The 14,998-nt window shown below is 36.6% G+C and overlaps 2 protein-coding genes across 2 annotated transcripts; both read left to right on the top strand.

Moving 5' to 3' along the window:
• The first annotated feature begins 5,113 nt into the window (after positions 1 to 5,113).
• On the top strand, positions 5,114 to 8,750 carry LOC126793131 (uncharacterized). Its single transcript, XM_050519571.1, has 6 exons — positions 5,114 to 5,250; positions 5,488 to 6,013; positions 6,163 to 6,755; positions 6,860 to 7,042; positions 7,439 to 7,634; positions 7,876 to 8,750. Exons 2-6 carry the CDS (start codon positions 5,488 to 5,490, stop codon positions 8,595 to 8,597), a joined length of 2,220 nt encoding a protein of 739 aa, XP_050375528.1. The 5' UTR covers positions 5,114 to 5,250; the 3' UTR covers positions 8,598 to 8,750.
• Positions 8,751 to 12,534: 3,784 nt separating this feature from the next.
• Positions 12,535 to 14,837, top strand: LOC126793144 (uncharacterized). Its single transcript, XM_050519586.1, has 7 exons — positions 12,535 to 12,881; positions 12,963 to 13,146; positions 13,247 to 13,497; positions 13,597 to 13,711; positions 13,845 to 13,937; positions 14,210 to 14,353; positions 14,467 to 14,837. Exons 1-7 carry the CDS (start codon positions 12,574 to 12,576, stop codon positions 14,575 to 14,577), a joined length of 1,206 nt encoding a protein of 401 aa, XP_050375543.1. The 5' UTR covers positions 12,535 to 12,573; the 3' UTR covers positions 14,578 to 14,837.
• The last annotated feature ends 161 nt before the right edge of the window (positions 14,838 to 14,998 follow it).

The following is a 14,998-nucleotide window of genomic DNA, read 5'->3' as shown; positions in this document are numbered from 1 at the left end:
CATTCCACTGGACAGTTAATTCTGGGAGCAAATTGTCATGAATGTTCCCAAAACGTTCATTTAGGACATCCTACAATTCTTTGGGTGTTTTCAACTGAAGGTACTCCCATACCAAGCTTTCATCAATATGACGCCTCAAGAACATTAGAGCATTGGCTTTAGTTTTTGCCTGGGAGCAAATTGTCATGAATGTTCCCAAAATGTCCATTTAGGGTATCCTACAGTTCTTTGGGTGTTTTCAACTGAAGGTACTTCCATACGAAGCTTTGATCAATATGCCGCCTCAAGAACATTAGGGCATTGGCTTTGGTTTTTGCCGACGGTTCATCTTTTTTATCGGTGGGAGGATAAATGGTGGTTGTGTAGTCCTTTTCCACAAACGTGGTTTCAACATCAGAAACCCAACGATGGTACTCAATTCCTTATGAGTCTAAAATGGCAAATTCAAGTCGAGTTTGGTCAGCCATCTACATAAAACAAGAGTAAATGTGTATTAATTTCCAATAGTGTGAATTGGATTTCAAGACCAAATTTCATGGTGGTCACATATTTTCTTTCGATGCTTTTTGGGAAAATACTTTATCACATAATTTCTTATAAAACTTTGTAAAGCGCATGATTTTTCATTATCATGGCAAATAATATATAGGTCATGCTAAAATAATAATATTGATGGCAAAAACTCATGAAACATGCATATATTTAATTCTTAAGCACATCATGAAGTATAACACATTGATCAAATATGCCACAATCGTAAAATCAATGTCTTAATTTACCATGCATAATTGAAAATATTACCAACACAACATATACGCATGCAGTAAACCTGACAAACAAATCATATTATAGACATGCATATTTACTTACTTTAAAATAAGTAACACATATAGTAAAAAAAAACAGTAACCAAACTTTCACATTTACTATTTAAATTTCATGAGATTGTAAAAGTAAATGATTACTATAAATTACGAAGAACAAAAATTGTGAAAAAACTATCCTTAATTTACCAGAATGGTAAATATTTCAGTTTTTTTTTCAAAACGGGTCGCGGGTTGGGGGTCGCTGGATCTGCCGCAACAGAAGAGATCTGGTGCGGTGTTGGCCGATCGGGAATGGTGGAGCGACGGTGGAGAGAATCTCCGATCTAGGTCGTCGCCGATCTTTCTTGCGACGTCGGGAATCGCGGCGAGGTGGATCTCGCCGAGCTGTGTCGTCGCAGGGAAGAAAACAGGGCACTGATGCCGCCGAGCTGCGTCACCGCAAGGACTCGGTGCGGCGGTCTAGGTCGCCGATCAGAGTTGGACAGAACGAGCAGGCTAGCGGCGGGGGGAAAAAAACGATGGTTTTCTGTTTTTTTTTTGGCTAAAAACTAAGAATAAAGCGAAAGGGCTAATAACGTGTAAAAGTGAAACAAAATTGGTATACTCATATTATTACGAATCCCTTTATATAGGGGAAATATTACATGTGAAGGTATCAATCAATTTAATGACAATAAACACTAATTTATCTGTTACATAATTTAGATCCGTAATTAATTAAATATCAATGTTGATTGACTAACTGTCTTCGTCAATTACTTTGACAAAGACACACTACTAAGGTAATATTGTTATTCGTTTAACAGAAATAACAGTTTTTAGCCATATTTTAGTTAAATTTTAGCTAATAGCTTAAAAGGCATTATGGTTAGCCAATTTAGAAATACGTATGCATCAGTTCTCTCTATTTTAGCATTCCAAAATATTCATTACATACATAAAATATATTTTAAATTTAATTATAATTAAATATAATTTCATACAAGGAAAGTTTCAAATTCAATTGTTTTGACTTTAAGTTATCTCGCTAGACAAATTTATCGAGTGTGATAGCTAAGAATAAATCAAAGTTATAATAGAGAGTCTGATCCTTGTAAAAATCTAAACATGCTCTCCAAAATAGCCAAAAAACTATAATAGAGTCTGATAAAGATGCTCTTAACCCTTAAAGCGTGAGCCTTAAAATAAGGGTTAACGTCTAAGTTAAATAGAAGGGTGACGAATGATAAGAAAATTTCTCAAGTATCGAAATTAAGAGTTGATAGGTGGACATGAAATTACGCCTAAAACCTCAAAAAAGAGGAAAACTTCCCACAGTCTCATCCACTTGCGGTTCCATTAGTTATTATAATTATCTGCTCCATTTACAGTAAAACTTTTATAAATTAATATGCTCGAAACTGTTAAAATTTATTATTTGAGTGAAATATTAATATATAGAAAATTACTTAGTGGTACTACACCACATTTGAATTAACTAAAAACTCACTTTTCATATTTCTTATACAAATTACATAAGCTCAAGCCAAAAGAATAAGTAAAACAAAACTAATTAATTAATTAATGAAAAAATATCCAAAATACTCTTATTTTCGTGAAAATTACCAAATGTCACTCCTAAATCTAACAATTTTTCTCTCCTTAGCTTTTAGTTTTTTTTCCAACAAATTCAAGTTTTCCAGTCAAAGCATCGGCAATTTGGAGGTGAGCCAATATATAAAGTTGTTCTTTATGTCATAGACTTTCATTTAAGTAGCATATTGCATATGTTTTGAGCAATTTTCAATTTTGCTCATCAAAAACCACAGTCTCAGACGATAGTAGCAGCTAGATTTATAATCGACAGTAGCATGTTCATTCTAAGTCGATAGTCGCAGTTAAATTCACAGTCGACATTAGCATGTATCTTCCAAGTCGACAGTAGCAGTTAGTTTTTAACTCGACAATATCAGTTAGTTTTTATAGTCGACAATAGCAGTTAGATTTTATAATCGACAATATCAGATAACCTCTCTATTGATAGTAACAAACAATATGGATCAAAAAAGGTAAAAAAGTTAAATATTTTATGATATGTCGTAACTTGTCATCATTTGGTCTTTATTTGTAAATTTTGGTACTTATTTGTTTTATCAAATTAAGTAGTGAGTTATTTATAAACTAAATTGTTGTCTGATACTTTTGAGTAATTTGTTAATTAATATATCGATAAATTAATAATTTATTAATTTATCGAGGTATAAAAATATTTTCTTTTACATTTTTTTGAAGAAAATACAAATTTTACTTTGTTTATGTACCACATTGTTCAATTTATTACGGATACTGTTGTTCAATATATTATGTTGTTCGATATTTTTTATATTATTTTATTTGATGATAATTAAATCAACAAAATTCTTCAATAAAATGCTCATAAATGTAAAACTCATTATATAAATCATGTCATTATTAATTTATATATTCGATATGGTCTATATGAATTCTCAAATTTCTATTATCTTACAAATTTAGCGAATTATTAATTTAACACGTTAGCCCTAAGTCGAGACCGGCAAAAAGTATTATTTTAGCAAGATTATTAATTAATCGGGTATTAATTTAACGAGGTTCTACTGTAATTTGTATCTCAGTCCCTGTTGAGGTGACTGTCTTAGTTTATGGTTTACTTTGAAATTGTGAACGTGATCACGGAAAATACTGTTGTGAGCGAAATCCTTGCAAAACCTCACATACACCCCATCGTGTATTTCACGTGCTCTCCTTCTTTTGCCCGCAAAACCCTTATGTATGCCATAAAGCTATGTACAACAGATGAACCCCGTGATCACATTGGTTGTTCAAAGTAGTTATTGTTATTTAGTTTTAGGATTAAATACTTGTGACACCATATATTTTAGGTGTAAAAACAGTTTTGTCCTTATACTTTCAAATTTAATCTGTATATTCTTTAACTCTTATTTTTAACAGTTTTTTTCCATTTCGTTAGTTGATCGTCAAAAAATTCCGTTACGCCGTTAAAATGTCTAGAATACCCCAAATTCAAATCATATTTTTTTCTTTTCTTATGCCTTTTTTATTTTCTCTTTTGTTTTTTCTTTTTGTTTTTCTTGTTTTAAAATTTAATTCATCATATGTGCTATCAAATATATATAATTGTAATCAACACAAATCATTAAATTAATTATAAACATCTTATAATCAATTGGATAATGCCTAAAATGACATGTGAGTGCCAGTACTCAAATCTAGTTAGAAACTTCCTTTATATTATGAATTTATGATGCTCTACAAACATATTTTGATTATTTTCTACAATGCTAAGACAAGAAAGACTTCTACTCATCATAACCATACTTTGATGCAAAAATAGTTTCAAATTATTTATTTCCAACTTGATGTTAAGCAATTGTCATTAATTCTCCTCTTACTACACAAGCAAATTAACAAAGTTTCCAACAATGGGCTTGGGTGCTCTGACCAAAGGAAGAAAAAAGGTTAAAAAGTAATATTTGGAACTAAACCTATTGTCGTACGACAATGATTAGATTATAATTGGAAACATAGTGTAATTACTAGTAATTAAGTTTTCAAGCAATGCATTCACTATCATTCGCTCTAAGTTTGAGTTTTGAAACACACCTACGTGAAGAGCGCCATTCCATTTTACTTGTTTTACATCTGCTCCAAGTTCTCGCAAGCGTTCAACAAAATTACAGATAACTTGATAGGGAGCAAGATCGGCATTCTCTTGTTTACAATTAATTTGATAATTTGTGTTGATTACAATTATATATATTTGATAGCACATATGATGAATTAAATTTAAAAACAAGAAAAACCAAAATAAAAAATAAAAAAAGCATAAGAAAAGAAAGAAAAAAAGTTAATTTGAATTGGGGGTATTCTAAACATTTTAACGGCTTAACAGAATTTTTTGACGGTTAACTAACATAATAGACAAAACTGTTAAAAAAAAGAATAACAAAACTGTTAAAAATAAGAGTTAAAAGATATACATATCAAATTTGAAAATAGAATGACCATAACTGTTAAAAAATAAGAGTTAAAAGATATACAGATTAAATTTAAAAATAGAAGGAAAAAACTGTTTTTACACATAAAATATCGAGTGTCACAAATATTTAATCCTTAATTTTATAAGTTTTATAAGCCGGGAAGTGTTCAAGTGAGGCTGATTGCCATCTATAAAGGAAAGGTCGACTTGGGTACCATATACTCACACAGAGCTTGACATCTTTTCTCAAGTCATTATTATTTCTCATCCGAGCCTAAAACTTCTTTCTCCCCATCTATCTCACTCCCCTCCTTCATCCTTTGCGTCTCAACTTGTTCTCCCCACATAGTACCGGTCAGAGTAATCGCCATTCTACCAGTTCAGAATTGCAAGAAAGTGCAGCAGGTAGCTAGTCTCTTCTCTCTGTCACTAAAGTATTTCATGGATTACTATTTACTCATTTGGTGAAAGGATGAAATAAACTTGAGAAGGAAAAATATATGCATTCATACATATAAGAATAATCCCAGTCTGACTAATCCCTCAACACCACAGATAATAGATTCCATTCAAGCACCTGCTTAATTTTGTTTCACAGTTTAATTACTAGAATATTTGTTGACTTGCCTCTTAAACCTGTAGATGGCTGGAGATAAGAGAGGTAGCATTGCCTTCTTCGCAACCTATCGAACACCGGTGCCACTTCACTTATTCTCGTGCCCAAAATTGACGCCCAAGGACAATGAAGTCCGCATGATTGATGACATAGACGATTCCTACAACTACAACGGCCAAGAAATTCCACCCGCAGCTCTCAAGACACTTCTCAAGCGCCCAAAATTGGCTTCCTATGGCAACGAGGCTGATGTAGATTCAGGTCGTCTATCAGGCCTGGTTTTCGTCTCCGAACGAAGCGACCTTGAATTGCTTCACATAGCTCTCCGCTTCAATTACGTCAACGCCCCCAAAGTCAAAGTCTTCAGCTTAGCTGAAGTTTTCGGCAAAGACGATTTCAAAGGTGTTCGGATGGAAGACAGTGCTTGCTTTGCCCATGATCACCTCATCTATGTCAGCACCAAGGATCCTGCTACTGAACGTCGTCAGCCTTGGACTGCCGTTTATAAGACCAATCTTAAGACCGGAAAAACTTATCGTCTCACACCTCGAGGTACGTTCCTAGCTCCTACTCTCCTTCTATTACTATTACAGTATTAGTACATAATATAATATACTGTATCATGCTAGCTTCTTTAGCTGTTGATGATGATCGAATTAATGCTGATTTTCATCTTATCTATTATGCCTCGCTCAAAATAGAGCATGCTGATTTAAGCCCCTCAGTGTCACCGTCTGGGAAGAAGATAGCGGTGGCGTCGTTTGAGGGAAAGAAGGGTGGGTGGGAAGGTGAAATCGAAGATCTAAGGACTAACATCTATGTCATGAACGTAGAGGAGCCCTACAATCGCACTAAGGTTGTAGAGAATGGCGGGTGGCCAACTTGGGGAAGTGACGATGTCATATTCTTCCACCGCAAGGATGATCCCATACCTCGTAAAAATAACGACAAACATCCCAAGGACGAATTTTGGGGTGTGTACCGAGCCGACATTGGCAAAGGTTTGACATCAGTTACCCCTCGTATGACCCCGGCCAATATTGATGGGTTTACCCCGGCGGCCCTTGATGCCAACACAGTGGTTGTTGTAACTGTTCGTCAAGAATCAGGGTTAGGCGCAGCACGTGAAGAAGCACAGTTTAGACACATTGAGATTTTTGATACAGCTAGAGGACCAAATGGAAGCACAACAATCACTCAAAACACTAGATCTAAAGCGGATCATTTCAACCCCTTTGTGATGGATGGTGGGAAGCGCATTGGTTACCATCGTGGCTGGAGTGAGAAACTGGAGGTACCTACTTTAAATTCGTTTCCTAGTACACCCTTATATGTGTATCATTCTTCAAGCTAGTGTATACTGATGCAATTGTACGTTTTGCGACATGTGCATGATAGTTTGACAAAGCTGTTAAGAGACCGTTTCAGAAGCTTGACTGCCCACTGAATGATGTGAGTCTATTCAGGGTGTCCGGAGTGTTTCCAACAGTCTCCAAAGACGGAACAAAGCTTGCATTTGTCGACAATGAGTTCAAGGCTGTGTGGGTCGCTGATAAGCAAGGATTGCATATTGCTTACGAGGTAGCTCTTATTTATCAGTCTCGTTCACACGGTCATTAGCGTGAAATTCATACTCAACTACAATTGGATATAAATCCAAAAATTGAAAACAAAATAACTCAATTTTAAAAAGATTATTTTCAATAATTCAAGGTTAAGGATGAATTGCTTACTTATAATTGCAGAAGTCAAACAACTTTACCAAAATTTGATTTACCCAAAATACCCTTTCCTCTAAAAAAAAGTTTTTTTTTCCAACCGATTTTTACTGACCACTAAGTAACAATTGAAAGCACTAACCACACGTGCAGCGCACATGTATCAGGCTAGTATATATGCATAGTATGAATAAATGTGGAATTATAACAGGTACTTGTCATGTCATAATATCATATATGATTGGGTTTGCTTATATAGGAGGAGGGAGCGGACAGAGTCTTCTCCCCTGTTTGGGACCAATGTGAGGACACATTGTATGTATGTGTGGGACCTTCGTTTAACGCCAAGGAGCAAGTCAACATCATAGCTATCACCAAAGTATCAAATTACAGACGACAATCCCATCCACTCACAGATAGTTACAATAATGCTTTTCCATCTAGCAGTCCAGACGGTAACTCCATCTATTTTTGATGTATCTGCTCTCAATTTAGTTGAAAATTTATAAAAATTATTTATAGTTTAAAATTTTGAAACTAAACGGTCGAGATGCGGAATATGACCGAAAAATAACTCTAGATCCTAAATGTAGACGGTAAGATATCATGTTGAACTTATTAGCATAAAAAAGGACTATGTATGTATATTATATATATGTTTTTGCGATTGTAATTATGTGTCGAAAATTGCAACAGGGAAGAGATTAGTTTTCCGATCAACAAGGAATGGCGGATACAAGAATCTATACATTATGGAAAACAAAAAAGAAGGGGTGTGCGATGGAGTGGAACCAACAAGGCTAACAGAAGGGAAGTGGACTGATACACATTGTCAATGGTCGCCGAATGGAAATTGGATTGTATTTTCGTCAACCCGTAGCAAACCTGAATCAGGTGTACCAGAGACAGACAATGGTCTTGATCCAGGATACTTTGGAGTGTTTCTAGTGAATCCAGATGATCCGGATGTGTGGATAAGAGTGATGATAAGCGGAAGTGATATATCAGGGCATGTGAACCATCCGTTCTTCAGTCCAGATGGACTTAGCATTGTTGTGACTTCGGATCTTGCCGCTGTGACCGTTGATCCCATCTCTTTGCCTCTCTTCGAGCACTCTGTGAGGTCTTATGGAGATATTTTCACTATCGATATTGACACTATCGATATTGACCCGAATCACCCGATTGACAAACAAAGGATCAAGGATGTGAAAAAGTTCACTCGAATCACACATAGTAGGTATGAGAATTCTACTGCTACTTGGACTAGGTTCTCGACTGAAGATCCGAATGCATCATGGAAGATGTTTTTAAAGAAAGAATCAGACTTCATACCTGCATGCCCTTATGCGCATCCTGATGGTGGAGAAAGTTGGCACATGACTGGCCACCTGATCCTCCCAAGAAGATGTTGTTGATTGCGGTTGTGTTCCTCGCCTTCTATTTTCCCTCTTGAGTTTTCCATTTTGTTTCAATACTATCTATCTACTTGTGTTTATGTTAATCCAATAATAAGATTTCTCTGTGTTGTTTTCAAACTGGATAAATTATTGGCTTTAGTTGCAGCTTTAGATTTGGAGTGAAATTATACTTAAGGTTCTTCCTCACTTGCCCATGGTAAGGTAATTGTTGTTCCAAGATGCGCCACAACATGATGTTCACGAGACGCTGGTAGTTCCGCCAACATTTACCTTAACCCGAAAGGCATAACAATATAGCAGTATGTACCCTTGTCTATGACATAAGTCACAATGCATTTTGATTTTGTTGTAGCTAAAGAATGCGTCCATCATGACAGTAGCTTGTGAGCCGCCGTAGAATCCAATAACAAATCCTTATTGAGATTTGTGAAGTCATCGCACATGCACCAGTTTCTACTTTGCTTACTTACAATCACTACATCGAAAACCCGGATGAATTACCTCAAATATAAATCCCATCTCGTGCAACCTGTCTCCCTCCTTATCAAAGGATCTACGTTTTTGCTTCATTAGGCAAGTACATGGCTTTACGCGTAGCTTGTGGTAGATGACCTCTACCGATATCCTTGGCCTGTAAGCATACGACAATGCAATCACCCCAACGTTCTCATTAAAGTAGGCTATGAAAGTTAGTCGCGTCATTGATCTTCTAACGTGGGTGCTTGTCTGAAATGCTTAGAAGAAGCACCGATTTTTCTGCGCTTACCTAGTTGTTTGAGACGTACTTCTGATCTTTAGAGTTCAGGGTTCTGTTCTCGATCCGAACCTCTTTTTTTTCTTTTTCTTTTTTGTAGCCATAATTGTGACGAGTCGAGATCTTGGTGTAGAACGGATCAATTCAGGGTCCACCTTATTTATGCAAACCTTCAAAATAAAATACAAAAGATGTTTAACGAAGAACAAAAATCTTAAATGAGATAGAGAGTTCGGACGTACACATATACATTAGGTTATACGCAAGTTTTTTTCTTTCTTAAAGTGAGATGATCGGTTGTAGTTTAAGCAAAACTACTAGCTACAGGGGTCCAATGATGAATGTGTTCTATTATTATTTACTGTGATGTACTTTTGTGATATATATGTTGATTTGTGATTGTGGAGTTTGTGAAATTGTGGGGAGCGTGGAGGCTCTAAGAGTTGGGTTGAATTTGAGATTTTAGAAGTGTTGTTTTTTTGTAAATATGATTGGCTACTTTTAAAAGAGACTATGCTGATATTTTGATATACCTCCTAAGATAGTGGTTCCCGCACGATCTGCTCTATATATTAGAGTAATATTTAGGATGGGCCGTGTCAAAATTATGTTAAAATTTATGCATGTTCTAGCGATAACGATATTCTACGGGGCTTATCGCCATAAGCATGTATGAAAGGCACCTTGCCAAATGCCAATCACGAATGACAAATCCCGTAATGTCATTCTTCATTGTATCTAATCCATCTATCATCAGTAATCCTCCGATATCTCATTAATGTATCTCTCAGATGATCAAGAAAATGAATCAAGTTCCAAAAATCGTGAGGACATCAATTATCACTCTTTTCAAGAGAATAATCTCTACTCAACTCTTTAAATACGTTATTTTCTTGATAATTTATTCATGACCTCACTATTTCAGCATGCTCTTTTTATCATGTCGGACGTATGAGTATCTATAAAGAACGAGTTAATCTACTATACATATCTCATCTGATAGTTGACAACGAATATTTTTTTTTTACTCCACTCACAAAACAATATTAACCGTCGGATGTGGAACGTATGACATACATTGATGTATACTATAATTTTTCATAAAAAACTCCTACAATCAAAATATAGCTAGCACGAAAGCTTCATTCTCTTTCATCTTCCAACACATGCATTGGATCTCTTGCATACACATCCAACTTGATCCATGTAGACCTAGGCACAATAGAAATACCCAAATCACCTAGGAGAACACTCCCAACCATATTCTTCCTATCCATATATATATATATATCAGTGTTCTAAAAAGCGGCCGCCTAGACCGCCTAGGCGGCGTCTAGGCGCTAGGAGGTCACCCACCGCCACGCTTTTTGCCTCGGCGGTCATCTGTGGCGTTTTGTGAATTAAGCAGCCGCCTAGGCGGTCCTAGGCAGCCCTATTCAGTCCTAGGCGGTCTAGGCGGCCCTATTCAGTCATAGGCGGTCTAATCAGGCATATTTAGTCATAGGCGGTCAACCATCACTTGACATTAAAAAAAAAACTAAAAGATGCTGCAGCTCTCACTCTGTCTATTTTCTGAAAATTGAATCTCATCATCTCATCAACAAAAGAAGAGGAAAGAAATATGAATATTAAGTTTGAGTCCGATACTGAATAAGTTAGGAAACAATTTGGAGAGAAAGAAATTGAGATTTAATATTATTACATTTGTTTCATTATTTATCTTTTCTTCAAATATTTTTTTATGGACTTTCTATTTAAGTTATGTGAATTTAGACTATTTTAAGTATTTTTAAAATTAATATTAAACATTATTAAATATTTTAATCATTAAAATAGTTTAAATATATGTATAAAAATAAATAAATATTTAATAATTCGAAACCGCCTAGGCGCCACCTAGGAGGCCGCCTAACCGTCTAGGCGCTAGGAGGTGGCTGTCCGCCTGCATACCGCCTAGCGCTTTTTAGAACCTTGATATATATATATACATATGTATATATATACAGTCTCTATCCAGAGTGAAGCTTCACTATGAAATTACAGAGTGAAGTTCCAATTTTTACACACTTTTCGGTCAAATCTTTTCACCATAAGCGATTCAATATTTAGGTATGTTATTCAAGATCATCTCTACAAAATTTCATCTAATTCAGACATCGTTAAGGTATTGAAATTAGATTAAATGAATGAATGAATTAAAATTGTTTAACGTGAACCGTTTGTGTAAATCTCAATTTTGAAAGTTCAAACCATTATCAAATTGGATGAAACTTTGTGGAGATGATCTTGAATAACATACCTAAATAAGCTTCACTCTGAAAATTACAGAGTGAAGTTTCAATTTTCGCACACTTTTCGATCAAAAAATTTCACCATAAGCGATTCAATATTTAGGTATGTTATTCAAGATCATCTCCACAAAGTTTCATCCAAGTTTCATCCACAAAGTTTCATCCAATTTAATAATGGTTTGAGCTTTCAAAATTGAGATTTACACGAATGGTTCACGTTGAACAATTTTAATTCATTCATTGATTTGATCTAATTTCAATACCTTAACGATGTCCGAATTAGATGAAATTTTGTAACGATGATCTTGAATAACATACCTAAATATTAAATCGCTTATGGTGAAAAAATTTGACCGAAAAGTGCGGAGGTCCGTACCTTAAGCTAAGGTACGGATTTTCATTTTTTATTAACTTTGCGATCGATTTTTCACATCTCCACCGTCCAATATCTAGGTTATAACGTATAGATCATCTCCAAAAAAGTTCAGCCGATTTCATGATCGTTAAGGTATCGAACTAATCAAAACCAATGGACGTATTGAATTTGCCGAACCTGAACCGTTCATATTTTGAGTAGAAAATCAAAGTTATGAGTACCTTAACGGTGATGGAATCGGCTGAAATTTTGTGGAGATGATCTATACGTTATAACCTAGATATTAGACGGTGGAGATGTGAAAAATCGATCGAAAAGTTTGTCAAAAATGAAAATTCATAGCTTAAGCCAAGATAAAGACCTCCCAGGTATATATATATATATATATATGATTCTAATTAAAACGTCATCGAGTACCGTCGTTTCTTTCCATAACAATTGCAACTAAGCCCATGAACTTTTGATCATTTATATTTACACCCTCCGCGGCCTCCTTTTGAATCCACACGAACTCACAAAATCTCAACTGACGACGACAATCGACAGAAAACAATGGCACCCTCCGATCTCCGCCGTCCGTTCAAACGTCCCCAGCTCTCCGACCAGCAGAGGCGAAGAGAGCTCTCTCTCACACGCCAACAGCAGAGCCGCGACGCCGACCTCCACGCGCGGCGCTTGGCCTCTACCCTCCTCTCCCTCCCGCCCGAACACCAACCCGAACCCGAACCCGGCTCCTCCACCGACTACGACCTCCGTGACGCTTCGAAGCTGAAAGGCCCGGCGGCGCGGAAGTGGTTCGCGAAGCAGCTGATGCTACCGGAGTGGATGATCGACGTCCCTCATCGCCTCCCCCACGACTGGTCAGTCTCGATTTTCTCCTCTCTCAAATTCTCGCGCTTTTTTGCTTCACCGATTTTGAATTTCTCGTCTCTCGATTTCAGGTACGTGCTTCCGAGGCCAGCAGGGAAGCGATGCTTCGTTGTCTCATCGGATGGAACAACCATCAGTCGGCAACGAAACGGCACTGTTCTGCATCGTTTTCCGTCGGCGCTGCCCCAGGGGTCTCGCAACCGCGACGGGTCGGGTCCTCCGTCGTATTCCATTCTGGACTGTATATTTCACGAGGTAAAAAATTAGTCTTGATTTTACTTTTACTTGTTGCTGTTGCTTTGCGCACAAAGTGTTTGTTGAAATGCCAATGTGGTTTTGTTGATGATGAATGCAGATGGACCAGACTTACTATGTGATTGACATGGTGTGCTGGAAGAATTACTCTTACTATAACTGCAGCACCGAGTTTCGGTTGAATTGGTTGGAGGAGAAACTGGCTGAATGCAAAGCTCTCAACGCTCCGTCTTATTATCATAAGTACAGGTTTGGTCTGGTACCGTGGTCTCGCTGTGATCTGGCTGGTCTGCACAACGCCTATGCCGGTGAGGTGCCGTTCGTAAAGGATGGTCTGCTGTTTTATAACAAGTAAGTCAATGTGTTGATGTGAGTTTGTGTTTTTCGAGATTATACTATTGATTACTTATCTTTGTTGTGTTTGATATGTAAAATTGGTGTTGGCTTTAGGCATGCGCATTATCAACCAGGGAATACACCACTGGCGTTAGTGTGGAAGGATGAGCAGTGCAGCCAGTATGTCATTGATACGGATAACAAGGGACTGGTTCCCAATCATCAACAGGTATTTTTCAGTGATTGAATGCGCTAAGATGACTTGTTTTGCATTTTCTGTTTTGTTGATATGTTGCATGACTGTCTTGTTTTAGTTTTGTGTTGAGCTGACTCTCTTTCACTCTTGTATTTCGTATGATTAGGTAGTTTTGGAGCTGCACAATGATGGAAAGGTGACTACATCAGATGATCCTCCGGTTGTGTTTAGTTGCTTGAATTTGGATTTCATACAACAGGTATTGTTTACTGTTTATAAATGTTTGTTGATTCACTTGATTGTAAGATATCTTCAATTTTCATCAATCACTTGGCATGTGTGTTTCTGCACCTAGTAAGTTCTGGTGAGGCAAACCAGCTTACTAGCTTACTTACTGGATTACTCGAGTGTTTTCAACTCTGTAAAGACTGAAGTCAGTTTCAAGCCAAAAAAAATTGATTATTTTTCTTTCCTAGTTCCTCATCTTCTGTGTATCGTTTACCTTTATATTGACTTTCATTTTATTTTCAGTCAGGATTGCATACTGGATGTCTTCTTCGTTTTGCTATTGGTGATGGAGGACTGACCATTGTGGATGGGAAGCTTGAGAGGGCTGATTTGCACTACCTTGGCATGTCCAACCGTGCACGTGCATTTGCAGATACTTACTCCAAGGTTTGTAGATGACTAGATATATGCCCACTTCACAATTGTTGGTAGAATTTATTCCCTTTCTCAATATTACTCTTCATAAATACTGACAATCTCTTTGGACTATAATGATGCAGATTTTGTTTCAGAATATGGCTCGAGGATCACCCCTGAGAATTGATGATTTGGTTGCATCGATCAACTCGTCAGATGATGCAGTTACAAATGACGTTGAGATGGCTGTGTGATAATCAGTTGGGCAGACATATTACGGTCTGCTGGCATCACATCTTTTGCTGGGGCAGCCCTCTCGAAGTGGCATACAAAGTCTTTAGAGTTGTAGTTTGATTCAGGGGGAAGCAGTCAGGACTCAGGAGCAAGCTCAATATATTGAATTTGATGCTTGATTTATGTGTACTCAGCATGATTTAACAAATTGTTGTAACAAATTCGCCTCTACTTCTGTATATTTACATTAGTTATATGAAATTTGATCTTGGTATCTCAACATCCCTATTCTCGAGCACGACACGGTAATCTGGACATTTGAGTGGTTGTCCTGAACAAAATCTATGAAGTTCAAATTTCAAGAAAAAGGAAATTACTCAAATAGCCAATAATAGTAGATTCTAATTAGAGTTAAAGCATGTTCCACCCTAAACCATAGGT

This window comes from Argentina anserina, chromosome 5 (assembly GCF_933775445.1).
Source record: "Argentina anserina chromosome 5, drPotAnse1.1, whole genome shotgun sequence".
In the NCBI taxonomy this organism is placed as follows: Eukaryota; Viridiplantae; Streptophyta; class Magnoliopsida; order Rosales; family Rosaceae; genus Argentina; species Argentina anserina.
Note: the sequence above shows the minus strand (reverse complement) of the source record. Positions and strands in the feature narration are given on the sequence as shown.

What these genes read in the sequence shown, in the direction of transcription:
- LOC126793144 (XM_050519586.1), top strand. Translation starts at nt 12,574, where the DNA reads ATGGCACCCTCCGATCTCCGCCGTCCGTTCAAACGTCCCCAGCTCTCC. An exon ending in TGGTTCCCAATCATCAACAG is followed by an intron (nt 13,712 to 13,844) that starts GTATTTTTCAGT and finishes TCGTATGATTAG; the next exon opens with GTAGTTTTGGAGCTGCACAA. An exon ending in ATTTGGATTTCATACAACAG is followed by an intron (nt 13,938 to 14,209) that starts GTATTGTTTACT and finishes TTTTATTTTCAG; the next exon opens with TCAGGATTGCATACTGGATG.
- LOC126793131 (XM_050519571.1), top strand. Translation starts at nt 5,488, where the DNA reads ATGGCTGGAGATAAGAGAGGTAGCATTGCCTTCTTCGCAACCTATCGA. An exon ending in TTATCGTCTCACACCTCGAG is followed by an intron (nt 6,014 to 6,162) that starts GTACGTTCCTAG and finishes CGCTCAAAATAG; the next exon opens with AGCATGCTGATTTAAGCCCC. An exon ending in GATTGCATATTGCTTACGAG is followed by an intron (nt 7,043 to 7,438) that starts GTAGCTCTTATT and finishes TTGCTTATATAG; the next exon opens with GAGGAGGGAGCGGACAGAGT.